This window comes from Eulemur rufifrons, chromosome 2, assembly GCF_041146395.1.
Source record: "Eulemur rufifrons isolate Redbay chromosome 2, OSU_ERuf_1, whole genome shotgun sequence".
Lineage (NCBI taxonomy): Eukaryota > Metazoa > Chordata > Mammalia > Primates > Lemuridae > Eulemur > Eulemur rufifrons.
Window position 1 is genome coordinate 47,884,315 of NC_090984.1, and position 23,619 is coordinate 47,907,933.

At 47.4% G+C, this 23,619-nt stretch overlaps 1 protein-coding gene across 6 annotated transcripts in view; it reads left to right on the forward strand.

The window, feature by feature from the left end:
• The window catches only part of FRMD5 (FERM domain containing 5), a 298,361-nt gene that overhangs the window by 253,560 nt on the left and 21,182 nt on the right, over positions 1-23,619 (forward strand). For all 6 annotated transcript variants that reach the window (XM_069484181.1, XM_069484200.1, XM_069484174.1 and 3 more), the window contains 3 exons: positions 10,397-10,494; positions 12,656-12,779; positions 16,239-16,326. In XM_069484181.1, the coding sequence (XP_069340282.1) occupies positions 10,397-10,494; positions 12,656-12,779; positions 16,239-16,326 (310 nt within the window). The remainder of the gene's footprint in view (positions 1-10,396; positions 10,495-12,655; positions 12,780-16,238; positions 16,327-23,619) is intronic.

The window sequence follows — 23,619 nt, forward strand, 5'->3', positions numbered from 1 at the left end:
CCTCATAGATTCAGAAACTCTCTATAAACAGGGATCCATAATTTTTATATCAGAAAGACCTAATTTTGACATAAGCAAAACCTCGACATTACCTGTTAGAAGGCAGGATCATAGGATAAGAGGTGATGCAGGGCATCCTAGAGCTGAGGAAGAGACAGCACTGCCAGCTCTGGTCACCTCCCTAAACCCTTGGCAACAGCAAAGATGGGAATGAGGACATTGCCAGTCATGTAGACTGTCTGTCCCGGATGGCCTTGAGAGCTATTTCTAGATCCTGAACTGCCTAGGAACATCCCAAAGAAGGGAAAAGAGGAGGGAAGAAGGAAGGAAGGAAGAATATGGAATTATATTCCTTTCCTGTTCTGAAAAGCATGCCAAGTCAAAGGAGAAAGAGTTTCTCTAAGAGGGGAAATCAGGAAATGGGGAAAGAACAGGGCAAGAAACAGGAATGAGTAGTGCAAAGGAAGCAAGGAAGTGGGACGAGGGGGGGGGGGAATGGCTTCTTCACATGGCTGCAGCAGGGGTTAGGGAAATCTCCTTCTGATGGAGATTTTTCTAATAAATCTCAACTCCTCTTTTGTCCCCTTTCCCTATCAGCTAGAGTCCTAAAACTTAAGCAGAGTCAGAAGGATCAGGAAGGCTACTTCCTGCAGATGCACAGGGTAGTGTGTACCCGCCCGCTCGGAAGCACTAAAGACAGTGAGGTGTGTAGCCAGAACCAAACCCCGTGCTTCTTACAGGGCACAGAAACCGCAGGTTCTGCTCATTCACATGGATGTGGATGTGGCTCCTACTTTGTTTGGAAAACCAAATCCATCTAAATTAGCAAGTGACCCTTGAGCCTTAGGCAGGTAAGTGAGGGTAGAATCACTATGTTTAACAACTTAGAGTTTTGTAAAAGCACTAGCCTGCCCCACTTGTGAACTCCAGAGTGTTTGCCTTAGCTCTGAGCCTGTCTCTCTGTCTCTCTGTTGAAAAGGTACCAGTGCCGGGGCAGATCCCAAAGTATGCTGTCCACATATCAGAGCAAACTTAATATATCTTTGTTGTCCAATTCACTGGACCAACGGTAGGGATGAGAGGGAGTGGTCTAACACAAATCAATGAGCAGCTGGTGGGAGCACCACAGTCCTCTTGACTAAAGGACAAGAATATAAGGTTATCTTGGCCCTTAGGAGGAGCTCACTGGATGTGGTGGCTCATGCCTGTAATCCCAGCACATTGGGAGGCTGAGGAGGGAGGATCGCTTGAGCCCAGGAGTTTGAGACCAGCCTGGGCAACATAGTGAGACCCCATCTCTGAAAAAAAAAAAATTAGCTGGACATGATGGCATGTGCCTGTAGTCTCAGCTACTCAGGAGGCTGAAACAGGAGAATTGCTTAAGCCCAGGCATTCAAGGTTATAGTGAGCCACTGCACTCTAGCGTGGGCAACAGAGTAAGACCCTGGCTCTAAAAAAATATAGCAATAATACCATGATTTTCTAAATCCAGTGTCACTATCTTATATTAATGAGCAGACCATCCTTCCCAAGAGCAGCATAGACCTGGGAGCTCAGATCCTACTTAAGTCACTTCTTGGCTATATAGTCTTGGACATAAGATATTTAAACCTCTCTGACCTTTGAATTCCTCATTTATAAAACGGAGATCATAATATCTACCTCACAGAATTGTTGGGAGGACTAACCACTGTACTAGTGTCTTATACTTTTTTCTTTTTCTTTTCTTTTCTTTTTTTTTTTTTTTTGAGCCAGGGTCTCACTCTGTCACCGGAGCCAGAGTACAGTGGCATCATCCATCATCATAGCTCACTGCAACCTCAAACTCCTGGGCTCAAGCCATCCTCCTGCCTCAGCATCCCAAGTAGCTGGGACTCCAGGCACAAGCCACCATGCCTGGCTGATTTTTCTATTTTTTGTAGAGACGGGGTCTTGCTCTTGCTCAGGCTGGTCTCGAACTCCTAAGCTCAAGCAATCCTCCTGCCTCGGCCTTCCAGAGTGCTAGGATTACAGTTGTGAGCCACCACGCCTGGCCATCTTATACTTCTTAATACAACTCTAATGAGTGTTGCACTGAGCATAGGCTCAATACGTTTGCTGCCAGATTGATGACACGGTCATTGGGCCACAAGGGCTCTGCATAGAGCATAAGTACAGTTAGTACTGGCTTTTTCCCTTATGTGAAAAGGCACTTTTCTAATAATCTCAACTCCTCTTCTGTCCCCTTTCCCTATCAGCTAAAGTCCTAAAACTTAAGCCGCTAACTCCTGAGTTCCGAGAGAGAAAGCTATCCCAGGTAATCATCCAAATCCTGGTAAGTGCAGCATTAGGACCATGGCCAGGCCTCTCACCAAGCCAGCAAACTTCAAGGACACTGGCAAGTGTATGAGCTCCTCTCCCATCTGTGTGCTTTTGTGCTACCATCTTGGACAATTTTCCCTCTCTCTCCACCTCACTGGCCTTCTTTCCCTAGTATGCAATTTCTCAGCATTGTGAGGAGTATGAACCACGGGTACCTGGGTAGTCTTTGTGCCTCCCTCTCCCTGGGGCAATCTGTGAGGCTGTGGAATTAGCTGCATGTTTCTCTTCATTCCCATCCCTACTGATCTGAAGAGAGTGGATACCTGCCCCAGCCTCACTCAATACCTGTAATTCATCCCTGGCTTAGAGCCCTGCATCCCACCTTGCTACCGAACTAATTCAGCTGTCAGTGTGTTTTTTCCTGGCAATATTAGTCCTAAATTTCTCTGCCATCTCAGCCATTCCCATAAAGCCAGGCTGAGAGAAGGGGATGAAGTAGGGAGTAAAGAGCGACACTTCCATTTATCTCTTGGATTCTTCCCAGATGATAAATTTAGTTGCCAAATCCTGATTAATTTCTTTTGTCATTTTTTTAAAGTAATAAATAGATTTTCTTGTCTAGGCTAGACGCAAGGCAGAGAAAATGGGGAATTAGGCACCCGATTTAGCTTTTATTTTTTTATTTTTTTTTTGAGACAGAGTCTCACTCTGTTGCCCGGGCTAGAGTGAGTGCCGTGGCGTCAGCCTAGCTCACAGCAACCTCAAACTCCTGGGCTTAAGCGATCCTACTGCCTCAGCCTCCCGAGTAGCTGGGACTACAGGCATGCGCCACCATGCCCGGCTAATTTTTTGTATATATATATTTTAGTTGTCCATATAATTTCTTTCTATTTTTAGTAGAGACGGGGTCTCACTCTTGCTCAGGCTGGTCTCGAACTCCTGACCTCGAGCGATCCACCCGCCTCGGCCTCCCAGAGTGCTAGGATTATAGGCGTGAGCCACCGCGCCCGGCCCCGATTTAGCTTTTAACAAGGACTACAAGTTTATGAATTCTTTGGAAAGAAAAAGTAATAGAAGGGAACTGAGTGCAGATGGGCCCCCACCCCCCAAGGAAGCAAAATGTCTGACACACAAAAGACAAAAGATGCTCCCAAAAATGTTAATAGAATGAATGTGTATACAGGATGTCCCAAAAGTCTCCATAGGAAGAAAAAACTTTATAATGAATATTTTGTAAATAAAAGTACATTTAGCTATAATTTCCCATTTTCCCTATGTATGGCAACTTGTGGGACACCCTATGTACATGGACAAATGGAGTCATTAGGTCATTTATTCCTTCAATGAACATCATTTTAGCCTAGCTTAGGCTAAAATGGATTGGCAAACTTTTTCTATAAAGGGCCAAATAGTAAGTATTTAAAGCTTTTTGGGCCATATGGTCTCTGTTGCAGTTCTGTCACTGTAGTGTGAAAGCAGCCATAGACGGTACATAAATGAATGAGCAAGGCTGTTTCAATAAAATTTTATTTCATGGCAAACTATGGCAACAGGCCACAGTTTGCAAACCCCTGGGCTAAGAAATCAGAAAGACATGGGTTCAAATCCCAAGCTGTTCTTTAACTAGCTATGTGACAAGACGAGCAACAGTAACTCTAAGCCTTCAGTTTCCTCATATTAAGCAGGGATAAAAACGGTAGTCACCTCAAAGAGCTGTTGTGAGGATTAAAGGGAAGAGTGCATATGAAACAGTTAGTACAGTGCGGGGCACGCAGAATGCACTCAGTAAATGCGAGTCGTCATTATTATTCTTTTGTTTTGTTATTCAGTAACACAACTGGAGGCATCCTACTACCTGACTTCAAATTATACTACAAAGCTATAGTAATCAAAACAGCATGGCACTGGCATAAAAACAGACAGATCAATGGAACAGAATAGAGAACCCAGAAATAAATCCACACAGTTACAACCAACTCATTTTTGACAAAGTTTCCAAGAATATACACTGGGGAAAGGACAATCTCTTCAACAAATGGTGCTGAGAAAAATGGATAATAGTGCACAGAATAATGAAAGTAGGCCCTTATCTCTTTTCATATACAAATATCAAATCAAAATGGATTGAAGACTTTAAGACCTGAAACTGTAAAACTACTACAAGAAAACATCAGGGAAGCACTCCAGGACATTGGTCTGTGCAAAGATTTCTTGAGTAAGACCTCAAAAACATAGGCAACCAAAGAAAACATGGACAAATGAGATCACATCAACCTAAAAAGCTTCTGCATAGAAAAGGAAATAATCAACAAAGTGAAGAGACATGCCATAGAATGGGAGAAAATATTTGCAAACTATGGATGTGACAAGAGATTAAAAACCAGAATATATATGGAGTTTAGACAATTCAATAGGAAAAAAACACAAATAAATCCTCTTAAATAAATGGTCAGGCATGGTGGCTTATACCTGTAATTCCAGCACTTTGGGAGGCTAAGGTGGGAGGATCGCGTGAGCCCATGAGTTGGAGACCTGCTTGAGCAACAAGCAAGATCCCATCTCTACAAAAAATAGATTAGCTGGGCATGATGGTGTGCACCTGTAGTCCCAGCTACTCAGGAGGCTGAGGCAGGAGGATCACTTGAGTCTAGGAGTTTGAGGTTGCAGTGAGCTATGATGACACCACTGCATTGTAGCCTGGGCAACAGAGTGAGACCCTGTATCAAAAAAAAGAGGTGGGGGGATGGCAAAAGATCTAAATAGGCTTTTCTCTAAAGAAGACATACAAATGGCCAACAAGTACATGAAAAAATGTTGAACATCACTTATCATCAGAAAGACAAATCAAAACTACAATGAGATATCATCTCACCCCAGTTAAAATAGCTTTTATCCAAAAGACTGGGAATAAAGAATGCTGGTGAGGATGTGGAGAAAGGGGAACTCTCATGTACTACTGGTGGGAATGTAAATTAGTGTAGTCACTATGGAGAACAGTATGTAGGTTCCTCACAAAGCTGAACCTAGAACTACCATATGACCCAGCAATCCCACTGCTGCGTCGATAACCAAAAGAAAGAAAATCAGTATCTTGAAGAAATATCTGCACTCCCATGTTTATTGCAGCTTTATTCACAATAGCCAAGATACAGGATCAACGTAAGAGTCCATGGATTAATGGGTAAAGAAAATGTGGTACATATACACAATGGAATCTTATTCAGCCATAAAAAAGAATGAAATCCTAATATTTGCAACAACATAGGGTCAAAAAAACAAACAAACAAAACATGGGTAGAGGCCGGGCGCGGTGGCTCACGCCTGTAATCCTAGCACTCTGGGAGGCCGAGGTGGGCGGATCGTTTGAGCTCAGGGGTTTGATTCCAGCCTGAGCAAGAGCAAGACCCCGTCTCTACTAAAAATAGAAAGAAATTATATGGACAGCTAAAAAATATATATAGAAAAAATTAGCCGGGCATGGTGGTGCATGCCTGTAGTCCCAGCTACTCGGGAGGCTGAGACAGGAGGATCGCTTGAGCTCAGGAGTTTGAGGTTGCTGTGAGCTAGGCTGACGCCACGGCACTCACTCTAGCCTGGGCAACAGAGTGAGACTCTGTCTCAAAAAAAAAAAAAAAAAAAAAAACATGGGTAGAACTGGAAGACATTATGTTAAGCGAAATAATTCAGGCACAGACAGACAAATGTCGCATGTTCTCGTATGTGAGAGCTAAAAAAAAAAATAAGTTGAGCTCATGGAGATAGAGTGGAAAGATGGTCACCAGAGGCTGGGAAGGGTCGTGAAGAGGGGGATAAAGAGGATGCTTAAAGAGTACAAAAGTATGTTGTATAGAATGAATAGGGTCTAGTAGGCAATAGTACAGTAGGGTGACAACAGTTAACAACAATTTATCGTATATTTAATAATAACTAAAAGAGTGGAATTGGAATGTTCCTAATACAAAGAAATGATCAATTCTTGAGGTGATGGATAACCCCATTACCCTGCTTTGATCACCACACACTGTATACCTGTATCAAAACATCACATGTGCCCTATAAATATGTACAACTATTTTATATCCATGATAATTTCTAAATTTTTAAAAAAGAGATAAGCAAAGTTTAAAAAGTAAGTTTCCTCAAGAGCAACCTTGTTATCTTAAATCTGGTCTAAAGCTGATTTCTTTGGTCCCGATGAGGATTTCTCTCTGAGGACAGAGTTCTCCTGATTTAGTTTAGGAGCCCTTTCTCCCTAACCTGACAACTAACTGAATTACCATGGGGCTAGAAAAAGCACTGGGGCCAGAGTCAGGAGGCCGGGATTCTACTCACTGCGTCACCTCAGACAGGTCACTGCACGTCTCTGGACTTGCAGTTCCTCAGCTGTGGAATGAGGGGTTAGGCTCTGTGGCTCCTGCTCCGAGGCTTGAGGTGGGATAACCCAGCCAGTCTGCTCCTCAGGAGCTGGCAACACACAGTGACCCTGGTGACAGTGCCTCAGGCCACGACATAGTCTTCCTTAGGCTCATGTGTAGCAAGGGAGAACATGCCAGGGTCTCTTGGGAATGGTCTGAGGATGCTATGCGTCACGTGGGATATATTTTCACGACCAACACCAAGTCAGTGGTGACCTCCTTAAATGAACAAACACAAAGCTCGAGGGGAGCCACTGTGGCAGAAAAGGGAGCGGGAGCCTTAGTACAGCTCTCTGCCCTGAAGCTGTCAGGTGATTCTTCCAGGAGTGCATCTCTTCTTGTCCTCCAAAGGCCATGGTTTGCTTCTTTAGGACACTGAGGTGCCCCTTCCTCCCGCTCCCCCTGTTCTTCGACATTGCCTGAGAATGCCCCAGGGCCTTCCCTCTGACCTCCCTGTAGCCGTTTTATCACCGAAGCCCAAAGGGGAAGGCCTGGTTTCCATTCCAGTACACCTGAGGCACCTGTTACACACCCGTCAGTAATGCCTTGTGAAGACGGTGGTTCTCGTGTGAGCAGCATGTCCTCTTGGGCAGATGGAAAGCGGGGAAGCAAATCAGAAGCTGTAGAGGGGCCTTTTCAAACCACAGGAGCACCACACACATGCAGATTCTGACCTGCTCCCCCAGGGAGATCCTCCCCTCTCTGCCACATTGAGAATCACTGCCCAGAGCTGTGTTCTCCCTTTGAAATATTTCCTTTAGTATTTGGACATAGTCAGACATGGGAAGAGTGATGCGGGAATCCAGGCCCAGGGAGTGATCACTGAGTAAGGGGCAAAAGGTTTGCGTCCGCGTCCTGCCGAAGCCTGCAGGAGGTGGGAGCTGCAACAGTGAGAGGCAGAGAAGCGTTCGCTCGCTGTCTCCCACACACCGTGTGGCATTTCACCATGGGAAGCAGAGTGAAGACAAGCTTGCTTTGGTAGATCCATCTTAATTACTGCCTCGACATGGTGTCTTTTATCCTTCAGTTTTTCTTTTTTTTTTTTTTTTGGACACAGAGTCTCGCTTTGTTGCCCGGGCTAGAGTGAGTGCCGTGGCATCAGCCTAGCTCACAACAACCTCAAACTCCTGGGCTTAAGTGATCCTCCTGCCTCAGCCTCCCGAGTGGCTGGGACTAGAGGCATGCACCACCATGCCCGGCTAATTTTTTCTATATATATTTTTAGTTGGCCAGATAATTTCTTTCTATTTTTAGTAGAGACGGGGGGTCTCGCTCTTGCTCAGGCTGGTCTCGAACTCCTGACCTTGAGCGATCCACCCGCCTCAGCCTCCCAGAGTGCTAGGATTACAGGTGTGAGCCACCGCACCCGGCCTATCCTTCAGTTTTTCTTAGCAAACACTGGGGCAGAGTGGGGTTGGTGGGAGGAGGGGGAAGGATTCTTGGTAACTTCCGGACTAAACTACTCACCTTCCCCTTGGTTTGAGGAAGGCATTCCATCCTGATGTGCATACAGGGATGCTTTTGAATTTCCTTAGGTCAGTGCTTCTTAAACTTCATCTCTACACAGATCACCTGGAGATCTTGTTAAAAGGTGTAGACGTAGGTGTAGGATGGGCCTAATATTCTGCATCTCCGTGAGCTCCCAAGTAATGCTGCTGCTTCTTATATGTGGGCTACACTTTGAGTAGTGAGGCCTGAGGAGATAAGAAGCTTGACGGTGCCTTCATTTCTGTGCCTGAATTACTTGACTTTCCAAGCTCAAGGCTCTCAGAGTTACCCTGGGACCCTGCCTACCCCTCCTAGACATTGCACTGTCATTGGGCCTCTTACTTACTCTTGGGCATGATCAAGTGGACAGGGAATACTCTGTTTTATTCTTCAGCCTGAAAACAGAAGCAGCGGAAACCTCCAGTTGTCCAGGGAGGGGCCAATTTCTCTTTGTTTCAGACTGGTGGAATTTAAGGGAATTTGACCACATTTTCATGACTCCCCCAGGGATGCTATAGCTATCTATGGCTGTCTAACAGAATACCGCAAAACTTAGCTTAAAATAACAAGTATTTCTTCTCGCAGAGTTTCTATGGGTCAGGAATTCGGGAGCAGCTTAGCTGGGTGGTTCTGGCTCAGGGTGAGTCATGAGGTTGCAGTCAGGAGGTTGGCCTGGGCTGCAGTCATCTGGAGGCTTGACTGGGGATTCACTTCCAAGATGGTGCACTCACATGGCTGTTGGCAGGAAGCCGCAGTTCCTTGCTGGCTGTTGGCAAAAGGCCTCAGTTCCTCACCTCATGGACCTTTCCAGAGGGCTGCTTAATCAACCCCAAGCAGAGTATGTGGTCCAAGAGAAAGAGAACAAGAAGAAAGCTGTTAATGACTTCATGACCTGGTCTCAGAAGTCAGACACTGTCACTTCTGCTTTATTCTATTCTTAGGAGTGAATCACTAAGCCTCAGCCACACTCAAAGGGAAGGAATTAAGCTCCACTTCATGAAATGAGGAGTATCAAAGCATTTGAGGACATATTTTTAAACCACCACAGATGCTCCCTGGCCAAGGAGCCATTGTGGTAGGTGACCCTCTCAAAGGTTTGATGCTCCTCATAATCTCACAAAGCTGCTCTTCTTAGGAGACCTGTAAGACTTTGAGCATCAAAGACCACATGCCTTGCAAAGACATTTCAAGATGGAAAGTTATCGATTCCATTCCACTGTGACAGGGTCCACCCAACTCCTTGTGAACCTACAAAGCAGTGACAGTGCAAGGAGGGCAATATAACTCAGTGATTAAGAGCCAAGTTCCGGAGTCTGACATTCCCGAATTTGAATCCTGGCTCTGCCATTTAGTTGTATGTCTGTGATAAAGTCACTGGAGCCTCAGCTTCTTTATCTGGAAAAAATGGGGATCATAATAGCACCTATCTCAAAGTGTTAATGTGAGAATTAAATGAGATATTGCACATAAAGGTAACACCTGGCCTGGCAGATAGTGAGTGCTCCAAACATGTCAGCTACAATTAGCTCTTGTTGTTGATATCCTGTTTCCACCTGGAGCTGGAAGCTCTGTGCATTCGAAGAGATGCTGGCCACTGATTTCTGCTTCATTTTTGTGCTTCCTTCACCAGTGCCTCTTCTTATACTTTATTCAAATTCAGAGAGGTCTGGCTGACTCCTGCCGACTGCAGGCTCTTTCCACTTATGGACAGGTTCTCTTGGCAAGCCAAGGCCGACCTCTTCCCTGGGCTAGTTCCTCCACCTGCATTGTACTTCTTAAAAGGACCATCAGCCAGAGTCCAGGGCAGGGACAGGCCCAGTTTGCCCCACGCCTGATGGCATAGTTTTCTTTTTTGGCACTGGATTGACTAGGGCTGGCTCCTTCCAAACCCGGCCCGGGAGGAGGGTGCAGGAGACGATGCTTTCACCAGGAGACAGCCATTTCTGTTGTGAGCTGTGGAAGGAAACTGACATGTTGTTTTGAATCGAACCTCAACAAGGCAAAGTACTTGAAAGAGTCTCCAGGGAAATGGAAAATATATTTGTTCTGTGGTATGTTTTGAGTTTTGGGGTGTTTTTTTTTAATGTAGTAAAAGTATCCTGACAAATATTTTGATAGGCTTACATTACATATTTATGTCTTTAAAGCAATCAAAGAAATCCTTTATAATTCATTCTCTGTTTTCTCTCCAGGTATTTAGTCTTCCTACAGATCAAAAGAGATCTCTACCATGGCCGCCTCCTCTGTAAAACGTCGGATGCTGCCTTGTTAGCAGCTTATATCCTTCAAGGTAATGACTTTTGACAGGATAAATTTGCTTTTCATGCTAAGTACTGATTCCATTATTTCAGTTACCACAGATGACTACTTCTTGGATCTAAACAGTATCTAACTTGAAGCAGAGTTCAAGTTAGAGGATTTTGCTTAGATTTCCTAGAGCCAGAAACCACTGAACACGCAATCCTAAATCATAGCTAAGGTCTTGCCACCAGCCCCTCAACGCATTCTGACTCTGTTTGGGGGATTTTCCCTGTGCCCTTGGTTGATAAAGTTACTGGGATTCTGGAAAGTAACTGGAATCATTTTTTTTCTGTCCTCTCGTGCAATCTCTAAGATACAAAGCATCCTGGAATTCTGGAATCTATTTCAGAGACCTTCTAGTTCAGAGTGCTTAAAGTTGAAAGTGTTTCCGAGTAACAAGCACATTTCCTACCATGCTAATAAGAGTAATAACTGAGTCTTACCCAGCTGATACCCAGATTGGCTTTTTGAGCAAAACAATGGGAGAGAGATGCACCCTTAACATATGTCCCCTCCTCCTGAAATGCAGGAGACACTTACGTGCCACTTCCCAGGTTTCTCTCAATCCTTAGGCTTGAAACTGCCATTACTACCATAGCACTAAAGTCATGAAGCTTCCATCAAAGAATATTAACTCTTAATTGGAAATCTCTGAACTCCCAGAAGCAACTTTGTGAAGAAAACCTGGAAAATGCTTGGCGATAAGAAACTATAAAGCCCTTCTGGCAAGAGAAATATCACAGCTGCATTAAGAATGTAAAAGTCAGCCCATTGCCACGTTGACTTTTGAGGCTTCCATTTTAAAAATCACCTAAATGGGAAGTCTAGTGGGCCACTACTAATTTGAAGGTACCTAAAAATGCCCCTATAATTTTTAAAGACAAAGCCTGGCCTGATCTAAGTGAAGTTTTAAATTCTAGTCATTCCTTCACTTTTACCCTGACAATAATTTCTTTTTCTTTAAAGAATTACTTGATGTCCAACACTGAAGTTTTCCACTTGAAGCTTTCTAAATAAAATCATAATAAATGACTCTGAGGCTCAAGGTCACCCCATACTTCAGGCTTGGGGAAGCCTTTAGTCTCTTGCTAACCAATGGAAATTCCCAAGTAATTTGGAAGTCACAGTGAGTAGACTTGTAGTGAAAAAGCGTAAGCCACAAATATGATATTCAGCCGTGAGAGGAGGGCATGTTTTCCTCTTAATACTTCCTCCTCCTTCGAGACTTCTCATCTGAAGCGGCTGAGACTCTCACCAGGGAAGGAAAAGGGCAACCACCAGGCAGCTGGACCCTCCTCCTTTGCTTTATCACACCCACCACGTCCCCTGCGGAGTTCTTCCTGGGAGAAGGCCGGAATCCGACCTGGGTGTGGAAAGCACCAGGGGTCCTCTGTCCTCCCAAAGCTACTGAGCTTAGATCTCCTCAGGTTTAGAGACGAACATTCTCTGTGAATGGCCAGAGGAGAAAGCCCCACACCTGGCAGGGAGTTGAGAAATCAGCCTTAGAACTTGGTGCTTTTGAACTCAATGACACTTTCTGCTTACAGCCAGGCTTCCTGCTCCGCAAGGCTGTCAAAGAGCCTGGCACCTGGTCAGCCCTTAATGAATATTTATTCAAATTTATTCATTTGATCATATTTGGACTGAGGGTTGAGTTCTGAATTTGGATCATGGCTTAATTCATCAATTTGCTGTGTCCCTGCTAAAATCCTCAAAATGAGGTTTAGATCTGGCTTAAGCCCAAGAGCTTCTGTCTTCCTGACCAAGCTCACTGCTTCCTGTGCTGCCACAAAGAGCATCGCTCCTAGGCCCTCTTCTCGTGGCTGAATGAATGAGAACCTTGATGCAGGCTTTTGCTCTTTTATTGCAGATTTACTTGTGGTAAATCTGACCTCAGAACAGAGGGTCAGGTCCACTGTTTCCTGCATAGACTTGAATGTCAACCCAGAGTGTACACCTGGGAAAACAGAGGCGGACATGTTCCTGCAGGGCCTGCCCTCTGCCCAGCCCTCAGCCGTGCTCAGGATCCACTATTGTCTGTAAATCTGCTGTGTGCTTTGGCTTTTGCTCTGTGTGCTGATCTCTTGTTGCTTTGCCAATGATGATTTACCTATTTCCACACTTGTTTTCTTCTACCTTCCTTTTGAAAGCGGAGATTGGGGATTATGACTCAGGGAAACACCCTGAAGGCTACAGCTCCAAGTTCCAGTTTTTCCCTAAACATTCAGAGAAGCTGGAAAGGAAAATCGCTGAGATTCACAAGACAGAACTCAGGTGCGTGACACCCATTCAGGCCCAGGACACTGTGACCTCCCACAGCCTGAGCACGCAGGCTCTGTGCTATGTCCTTTGCTCTCATAGGCCAACCATTTACTGATACACAGGGGTGCCCCCCAGCCTTCCTGACACTGGGATGTACCATTTTTAATGATCCACTGACAGCATAGCCCCAACCCCTATAGGCTTACTCTCCAAGAAAGTGGTTTAGGCTGAGGCTTAAAGGCAAGAGAGAAGTTGTATTATAGGGAAAATAGAGAGTGGCTTTTGAAAGGTATTTGCTCCACTAAGATATTTAATGAAGACACAGAGGAAAGAAGCATGAACTGGGGAAAAGGAAAAGAAAAACACAAAAGAAACAACAGAAGAGAAAAAAGATGAAAGAAAGAGAAGCGGTTGAGTGGGGATGTGAAAAAGGGCAGGGCTCTGCCCCCGGTGTGTGACGGTGTGACAGCTGGCTTCTGGCAAAGGATGGACTGCACAGCGCCGATTTGTGAATGCTGGGAGTGCCCTGGGATCACTTTGGTTTGGGGCTACGTCTCCAGCACTGTCTGACTCAACCCCCACATGCCTGCTTGGAGTCCCCGACCCTGCACCAAGGAAAGGAGAGGAGAAGTGGCTTCAGGCACGGAGTCTTGTGTTCCTCAGGGTCTCTTAGTTTGCTCAGAATATGCAGAATCCCATAAAACAGCATCAGTGCAGCCTTTCACCCACGTGAAACAGGATTTTCTACAAAGACTGATTTTAGAAAACAACAATAGAGTGTTTAGGCTCCACTTGGTGTGGCACACAGGAGCACAGATTGTTCCAGCCTCACCAGGTGCACTGCCTGCTGCTCAAGGAGAAGCTGACACACTGAGACAGCAGGGGTTACAGCAGAGAAAGAGTTTAATATCGCAGGTGCCGTGCGAGGAGATGGGAGGAAGTTCTCAGACCCATCGCCCTGAGAATTTGGGAGAAAGGGTTTTTAAAGATAGTTTGGTGGGCAAAGGGCTAGGTGATTGGGTCTGCTGATTGGCTGGGTTTGGGTGGAGCCACAGGGGTGTAGAAATTGTCCTCTTGTGCTGAGCCAGTTCCTGGGTGAGGGTCACAAGACCAGTGGAGTCAGTTCCTTGGTATGGGCCACTGGTCTGGGTGGGTCAGCCAGTCCACTGGAATGCAGGGCTGGAAGATATCTCAGAAGCTGGCCTTAGGTTTCACAAGGGTGATGCTATCCATGGGGGCAATGAAGAAAGCTAAGAATCTTTATGACCATCACCACTGTGACTCCTGAGTAGCAATTATAGGAGAGCAACAGTGGCTGGTTGTACATATATTTTAACTGTGCCTGTACCTTTACAGAGTTCAGGCCCCTACCGCAGTTCCTACCTTGTGGCCCTTTAATTAATTTTATAAAGAGCGGTTTCAAGACTCCCCAAACTGACAAACTATGAGGGAAAAAAGTATATATAATGTGTTGTAAAATAAAATCTCATCATTTTAAAACATTACAATTTTTTAAAAATCTTTTAAAATGTTTGTGTACCTACTGTTCTGAGGAAGGAATATGCCTGGCAGGAGAAGGGGGTGGTGGTGGATATTTCTAATGCTAAGCTTAACTATTAATAGTTCTAGTTTCTAGTACTAAGCTTAAACTAGTTCCTACCCTGACCTTGACCCTCAGAGCCCTTCACTCAGCGATTTTATCTCAACAGATATAACGGAAGGCCGCCTTGGCCTTTGTGAATAGGTCCCCTGCCCGCTGTGTGTGGCAGCGCGGGTTCCTGCCCTCCGGGAGGAAGGGACACTTCCCACCCCCTCCCCGTGGAGGTGCAGCCTTTCCCAGCGCCGAAGCTGGGGCGCCTCCCCCGACTCTCTGTTAGGGAAATAGCGACCCCTTGTGGTGAGGATCAGAATAAACACGGACCTGTGTGAGGTCTCATGGTTCCTTCAAAGAAGAGATGAGGGACATGCTGGAACTGCCCGGAGGGTTTTAGGAGATGTCAGAATAGTGGGGATAGTCCTCTAGAAACCTAGTTCAAGGCAGGGGATCCCCCAGGAAAGGATGCCCGCTTTGAGGGCCCTGGAGGTTTGGGCAGACTCTAGGGGTGAATGGAGCCCACAGGGCCTGCCACCCTGCAGGCAGGGATGAGGAAGCTGCCTGGAAAGGGAAGCAGGGCTCTGGCCACCTCTGGTGTCCGGCCGTTTGCCTGCTGCACACGCATTTTCGAGACACCTTCCTGGGTCTCAGGGACGCTGGTGGATGTGGAAGTCTGCATTCACGACAATACCTGCCTGCACAGGTACTTCTTACACAGGCCAGCCTTGTCCTCATAATCTGAAACTGTGTTCATACTTCCTTCCTCTAACTCTAACATGAGTTCCTGAGGGCCCAGACTGTGCGCTGCGTGTCCCTGGAATACTTTACGGCAAGCAGCACAGAGGCTGTCACATAAGGATGCTGCTTGAGTGATTCCTCTCCAGAGGGACGGAGAAGGGATCTGGCCTGCTTCTCACTTGGGTAGGCTTATCTTCCTGCCCTGCCATATTATGTGAGGCAAATGACCAACTTAGAAATGAGCAACCTTCAGTCCCACCCACCAGCCATCAGAGGTATTGACTTCACAAACTGCCCAGCGCTCTGCATACCACTGTCTGTCCAAGTGCATCTGCTCTGCAGGGCACCGGAGCCCTGAGAAGGCCCACTGGTGACACCACCCCTGGTTCTGCATCGAGCTCACCAACACACCTGCTGAAGAGGCAGTGGGAAGGGAGTGATGCTACAGGCATCCTTCTTCAGCTTGTTGCCTTTTCATAGTCATCACCCTGTGTTCAGACGGAGCGGCTGTGGAGTGTGGGAGCTCAGTGCTGTCTCCTGCTGCTTCTCCTCACCCTACGTTCTTGTGTTCCCTTTTGGTAAAGGGAGAGGGCTGGGTGGCGTCAGCAAGATATACACATCCCTTCTTTGTATTTCAGTCTAGATCAGATCACAGATGAGAAACCTATGGCCTGCATCCAGCCTATAGATGTGGTGTGGTGTTTTTTTTTTTTTTTAATCCCCATAGTATTTAAAATTGTGAAATACCACATAAAAATCAGTATCTCTGATTTTTAAAAATCACAACTTCTAGCAATGCTGGGCTCTGCATTCTCACATGACAGAAATCTCAGAGCTGAGGAGCAGCTGTGCTCATTAAATGGGGGGGGAACACTCCCCATTTTGCCAGTGTCCTCACCACCCCCATTGTCCATACAGCCCAGGGGATTCATTATGTAGCTTGCCTCACTCTGAAGACATTTGAGTTTTTGACTCTGGGCAGGAGTCCCTGAAGTTGGTTCTAGAACCAAGCAGAGAACATACACTATGGACAAATTGAGCTGTGAGGCTCACCCTGAGCACTTCTTAATAGATCATTTACCTCAGGGGAACCTGTGGGAACACAAAACCCTGAAATCATCTCATTTTCTTTATTCCAGTGGTCAAACACCAGCAACATCAGAGCTGAACTTCTTAAGGAAAGCGCAGACTTTGGAAACATACGGAGTGGATCCTCACCCATGTAAGGTAAGTGTCCCAGTGGTCGGAGGCTGCGCCAACCTTACGGCCTCTAGGGGACAACAGGAGCAAGGGACCACATGCCTGCACCCATAGGCACCCCTCAGTGTCTGCAGGACTGGCTCTTCCAGTGACGGATGCCAGAGAAACTGTCTCATTGTGAAAACTCCTCTGGATTCCATGCTGCGTGATTCTGTGGTGCCACATCAACGTCAGAAGATGTGGGGCAAAGTCAATCTAAATAACAAATCCCAAACCGGGCCCCACTTAGGCAGCAGTGGATAATCCGGTAGAAATGAAGACAGGAGGCATGTGACGGCCCCCCACAGGGAATGTGAGAGGCAGCTCAGCGACTGCCCACCCTTCCCTCACCCGTAATCTAGTTTCTTTCCAAGAGTGGGTTTTATTGACTGCAGTGGCATAAGTCACTGCACGGAACCGCAGTGGAGTCACGCTTAATTCCATTACACGCCTGTGAGGGATGGACGGCCACAGCCAGGGAGGCTGTGCCCAGAGAAAAGCTCTGTAATAACTCACTTGTGTCTGGCATTTCCGAGATGAGCGCCGGCAGCCACAGTCACCGTTGAGGGCAGCGGAGACCCGTGGCCTCTTCCTGTCTCTGTGGCTGTGTCCCTCCCCTTCAACTCCTGTCCCCGTTGCTTTGACACTCCTGGTCTCTGCCTCAGTTTCTCCACATTTCTGCCTCCCCCTGTCTGTTACCGGAGAGGTTCCAGTATCACCAGTAAAAGCAATTGTCAAACTGATCTGAGGGAGATAGTATCAGCTGGGAGCAGGAAGACATCAACATCCTCCTGACAGGAGAGGGGATACTGTAAGTTTCAAGCAAAAATTAAAAGAATAGTATATTCGTTTCCTAGGGCTGCTGTAACAAAGTGTCACAGACTAGGTGGCTTCAACAACAGAAGGTTATTGTCTCACAGGTCTGGAGACAAGAGGTCTGAGATCGAGGTGTCAGCCGGGTGGTTCCTCCTCAGGGCTTTGAGGGAAGGGTCTATTCCAGGCCCCTCTCCTTGGTTTGCGGATGGCTGTCTTCTCCCTGTGTCTTCACAGTCTCCCTGCTGTGTGTGTCTGTGTCCACATTTCCTCTTCTTAGAAGGACACCGGTTATACTGGATTAGGGCCCACCCCACTGACCTCAGTTTAACTTCATTACCTCTGTAAAGAGCCTATCTCCAAATAAGGTCACATGCTGAGCTACTGGCGCTTATGACATCCACATGTGAATTTTTGAGGGAGATACAACCCAGTATAATAACAAGCAGAATAGAAACAAATGAGCACAGTGACATGGGGACAAAGCAGTGATTTCCCCTTGTCCCCTTGGTGAGTTGACAGTGATTTGTTCTTGGCTAGGATTTACCATGAGCCTTGGGAACATCCTGGCGCTCAGAAACCCTGGTCATCTTCTCTTAGCCACAGCTCCCCGTCCCCTAGCTTAGCCCGCTGCCAGGTACCCCTATGTTCCTGGGGCCACGCTGTCGGAAAACACATTCAGGCCATTTATACCAGGAATCAGCACGTAGGTATTTACACATTAGCAAAACTTCCCAAATAACACCCTCTGCATAACAGATGTAGTTTAACGCCCCCACAAGTTGCGCAGATGCTGTGCACAGGGGCCCCGCACAGGAGTGAAGAGAGCTTTGGAGTCAGCCAGCCCGAGGCCGCAGTCTTGGTCTCCTGCTTACTGGGGCCCTTGGAGGCTTCTCTGAGCCTCACTTTCCGCACCTGTGTGAAGGTACACAGCGGGTGTTCAGCACCTGTGCTCCCTGAACTGCTGAGGTGCCCCAGACTCATAGCTGCTGAAGATAGACATGGTCAGCAGAAGGTGCCAGGTCAGCTCTGCGCTTGACCCCAAACCTGCCCGGTCCCCTTGAGGCCAGAGACGGGTCCCTGGGCAGGGCTGATGGCACACACAGGTGGGCAGACAGGGGGCCCAAACACAACACTGACAAGAGGTGGGTGGGGATTTCCACTGTCGCCATGGGCGTCTGGAAGATGGAGTGGCAGCCGGCCTGGTTCCAGCCCAAATCCACATGCCCCAGGATGTGGGGCTCCTGGCACTGCCTTGTCTTTGATGAGTTTGTCCATCACTGGACAGAGAAGCTGAAGGGACTGCAGGGACGGACCAACATCCATACCAGGCACTGCGTGTGGCCCAGTCCCAAATATCGTCTCATCCCCACAGCTTCAACTTCTGGGAAGAAGGAGGGAGGGAGGGAAAAATGAAGAGATGTTTGTGGCGTGCCCCCCATGGCAGGCCTAGGGGAGTCCTTTTGCGTTATTTCCTCACTTAGTCCTCACACCAGCCCTGGGAGTAGGTGTCATTCTCTCTGTTTTGTAGATAAGGAGGCTGATGTTCCAGGAGGCCAAAGTTCACAAGGCCCTGGGTGGTACAGCAAGAGTTTGAACTCACCTTGCTGACAATTGTTTTGCACCCTCTGTAGGACAGAAGCCCCTGGAAGACTTACTCTGGGAAGGTGGGAGTGCTCGTCCCATTGGGCCACTTGTCCCTAGGCCTCTGCCTCTTGCTCCCCCCAGCCATGGCAGGGCCTGCTGCAGACCCCACACACAGCCCCTCAGTTCCTCCCATTAGGCTCTGGCTCTTGGTCTCCATCCTCCCAAGCAAAGAGAACAGTCTGGGAGCCTTTACTCTTGTCATTAAGTAGAGTCACTTTAGTGATAAGCTAGCAAGCACTCCCCTTAATGTTGCTACAAGGAGAGCTGAAATAAGCTGGCCCACTCGGTGTAATAAATACTGATGATTTCTATTAACAGAGAGGCAATTACTGGGCCCAGGGAATCTGGGGCACGCAGCCCTGGGGAGGACAGAAGAAGAGGAATCATTTTGATAATTAAATGAGAGCAGAAAAACGCTTCATCTGGGCTCTGTCCCCTGGACTGATTTAGAAGCTGCTCTTCTTCCTGTGCACACTGATGGTTTCTTTCTGCCCACAATGTCCTTGTCTGGCCCTGGGACCAGGAAGAGGAAATCCTACAAACCCTGGGTGAGACAGCCAGAGAGCTCCATTAGCTAGCAGGCCTGCAGTGATACCCAGACTCTGAACTTGCACGAGGCTGTCCCACACGCTCTGCCTCGCCCCTCAGCCTGCAGCTCCTGACAGGCGCCCCCAGCAGCCCAAGCCTCACAGCTGCTGGAGGAGGAGAGTGGAGCAAACCACTGGCAGCCCATTGCTGCTTCTGGTCCCCAGCCCTGGCACCTCTCCAACCTCAGGAGACACCGTCTTGTTCCATCCAGGTGGCCCTGAGATCGGCAGTTTGCCCTGGGTCTCCTGCAGCCCCGCCATGCTGTGGCCTCCTGGGCCTGACGGATGGAGCTGCCCCGCTCAGGCTCATGGAGTAGTTAGACCTGTCGCAGACACCCAGCCTGTACCCAGCCTCACTATTGTAAGTCTGAAATGTGCCTGCACGTGCCAGGTACAGATATAATCTCACTTAATCTTTACAGTATCACTGCCAAGAAGATATTCTTGTCCTAATTTTAGGATAAAACACTGGGCCTCTGAAGATGCAGGCAAGAAAGGATAAGAGTGGGATAAGACATCCCCTCTGAGGGACTAAATTAACTTGTCCAAAGTTACTGGTAAAGGCCGGGCGCGGTGGCTCACGCCTGTAATCCTAGCACTCTGGGAGGCCGAGGCGGGTGGATCGCTCAAGGTCAGGAGTTCAAGACCAGCCTGAGCAAGAGTGAGACCCCGTCTCTACTAAAAATAGAAAGAAATTATATGGACAACTAAAATATATATATACAAAAAATTAGCCGGGCATGGTGGCGCATGCCTGTAGTCTCAGCTACTCGGGAGGCTGAGGGAGTAGGATTGCTTAAGCCCAGGAGTTTGAGGTTGCTGTGAGCTAGGCTGACGCCACGGCACTCACTCTAGCCCGGGCAACAAAGCGAGACTCTGTCTCAAAGAAAAAAAAAAAAAGTTACTGGTAAGGATAGTTGTCTGAGTCTCAATGCTGTGCTCTTTCAGTTGTCATTCGCGGTCTTCCTTCTGGAGAGATGGCATTTATTTAGGAAGCAAGCACAACTCTCTGCCAATTCTGTTGCAGAGAGGGCACAGACCTACAAGATTACTGAAATCGTCGTATAAAAATGTAATGTAAGTTCACCAGTGTCTTTCTGCCTGCTCTGTACAGACCAGGAGAAAATTGATTTCCGCAGGATCTAGGTTAGATCAACCGCAGAAATAAAATTAACACCGTTCGTTCCTCTGCCCTTAAAATAGGATCATTATTTTCATAATCCAGCCACCTAGCCTCCTCTCTAAAGAAAAACCCCTTCCCCCATCTTGACAAGTTGCCCCTGACTTCAGAGAAGCAGAACAGGAAGGGTCGGTGGGGATCCTCCCACCCTCAGGTGGGGCCTCTGGGCTGTGCTGAGGGAGGGTGTCAGACTTACTGTGAAATGAGGAACTTGACCAAAGCCACTCAGACGGCGCGTTTCCGCCAAGAGTTCTATGTCTGAGCTTTCATGGGTGATACCAGGCCTCTTACAGGGTGCTGCCTCCTCCTCTTTACTGCCATTCTAGCTGCTTCTGGCCAAATTTAAGTAGAGTATATTAGAACTGGGTGATTTTCATGACTGACATAAAATTCCCAACTCTGAGCTCTTTCAGAAATGGGTATAAGTGTCTAGAAGAGCATGTGAAATCATTTTCTTCCATAAGGTTTTTTAAGAATAATAGAGGCTTTATTCACTAAGATTGAATTAGTGTGAGTCATGTCCCAGAGAGGGGACAGGATGACCCCAGAGGCCTAACAACCAAGAAAGCCATGGTCCCGACTCAGTCACACTCAGGATGTCCTCTGGGGTGGCAGGAGACAAAAGCCTACTTCGTTTGTATCTGGCGGTGGAACATGCGGGGACTAGACAAAGGTGGCCAGATGTTACTACGAAGGAGTGAGTACTCTAATTTCCAAAATCTTTTTCTGGGCAGAGCAATGATCTTAGGGTAAAGCTTTGATGATGTTGAACTTGATGCAAATCAAGTTTGATGGTGGGGTCTGTATGATCACATGAATGAATGATAAGGAATGAAAACTCATCCCCTCTCTAAGAAAAACACTGTTGGCCATGTCCTAGCAGTAAGATATTTGGGCCATCTCCCTAAAATAAGATGGAAGTAGTACTTCTGAAGGTGTGTATTATTGTCCTCATTTTGCAAATGAGGAAACTGAGGTTTGGGGAGGTTAAGTCACAGACAAAATAAGAAGCAAAGCTGGGTTCCTTCACCAAGACTGAAGCTCTTTCCACAAGGATGGCCAGGCCACTTCTGAAGGTGTGTATTATTGTCCTCATTTTGCAAATGAGGAAACTGAGGTTTGGGGAGGTTAAGTCACAGACAAAATAAGAAGCAAAGCTGGGTTCCTCCACCAAGACTGAAGCTCTTTCCACAAGGATGGCCAGGCGCAGTGGCTCACTCCTGTAATCCTAGCACTCTGGAAGGCCGAGGCGGGAGGATCGCTTGAGCTCAGGAGTTCAAGACCAGCCTGAGCAAGTGTAAGACCCTGTCTCTACTGAAAATAGAAAGAAATTATATGGACAACTAAAAATATATATAGAAAAAATTAGCCGGGCTTGGTGGCACATGCCTATAGTCCCAGCTACCAGGGAGACTGAGGAAGGAGGATCGCTTGAGCCCAGGAGTTTGAGGTTGCTGTGAGCTAGGCTGGCCCCACGGCACTCTAGCCCGGGTAACAGAGTGAGACTCTGTCTCAACAACAACAACAACAACAAAAAAGAAGGAAACTAGATTCTTTTGACTGTCATCTGACGCACAGTGGGGCTGGTGATGTCCACACCGTAGCTGTCAGGACCTGAGTTATTATCCCACCTCCCAGTTCCATTAATGGCCCAGTCCTGTGGGCACGGATGTCATGGAATGGGAAAAGGACAAGAGGAGACAGACTACAGCTTGGTAAAATGGAAGATCTGAGGAACAGGAGACTACTGTCTGGTTATCACTTTTCTCTATGTCTTCATTCCCTCCTCTTTTTGTCATGCAGCTTGTTATTTTGCATACAACTCCCAAGGGCAGGCTCACAGGGAGAAGGACATAATGTTAGATAGAAGAAACTGGAGAAGTTCCAGGGAGGATGTCTATGTAGTTGCCTGCTTGTATGTTCATGCTGGTACAGATGTGCGATTTCTCGCTGTCATTCAAGTCCTGCTCCTCAGTGGTTGCTGAGCCTCACGTGCCAGAGACAAGAAGCGAACGTTCCAGCTGCCTCGCCCCTGTAGTCAGGCAGCACATTCGTCTGTAGCTGTTGCATGCAAAGCGGTTTGGAGAATTGCTCTCTTCATGTGTGAGACTGGGTTGGGATCACTCCAGGTGTTACTGTTACCTATTGGAATGATGTGGCGTCTCGTCGGGGTTACTCCCAGTTCTCTCCCTGTTCACACCAGCCAGTCTGGTCACGAGAGGCTGTTCCCCTCTAACTCCAACACCTGCCTTCACTCAGAGGCCAGCCCTGAGGTGTCTGGAAGATGCAGGTGAACAGCCTGACCAGGGCAACCTGGCTGGCACTGCCCCCTCCCTCTTCCTTTTGCTGTGGCCAGAGGGACACCGGTCAGTGGGTCAACTCTAGCAGATCTCTGACTGTGTCATGGCCTCTGACCCCTTCTCCTTCCACCCATTTCAAATTCTTGGATCACCCAAATCTCCTTCTCCATGGTTCCCTAACAAGAAATGACTTATTTTTTGTTCTAACTTCCCACTCCCTTGTTTCTAACGAGCAAAGTTTAAATCCATCAACATCAGAAAAAATAGTAAAATGTTAGGTTTTTTAAAAAAAAGAATTTGTATTAACTTCAACAAACTCAACTAACTAGTAGCAGCTATAATAATATTAACAACACAGCCACTAGCATTTGTGGGGTACCCACTAAGCATAACCTATAAGGTAGCTAATATTATCAGCCCTCATTTTACAGTGAGGAGCTGAAACACAGAGAAATTAAGGGACCTGGCTGCTATCATACAGTGAGTGGCACAGCCAGACCGGGACTGAGCGGTTTGACCCAGAGCCTATTGCACTGTGGCTCTAGTGGGGGTGCTCTCCTGCCCCTCTCTGCCCGTATGAGCCGGAAGGGCCCTTCCCTGTCTGCCCCCTTCCCTCCCCCTCCCCCTCCTTCCCTTTCTCGGGCCCCTCCCCCACCTGTCTCTCCCCTATCCCCTGCCACCACCACCCCGCCCCTCCATCCTTCCACCTTCCTTCCCTGCTCTCTCTCTGTTGTGTCACACTGTCCACTACCCT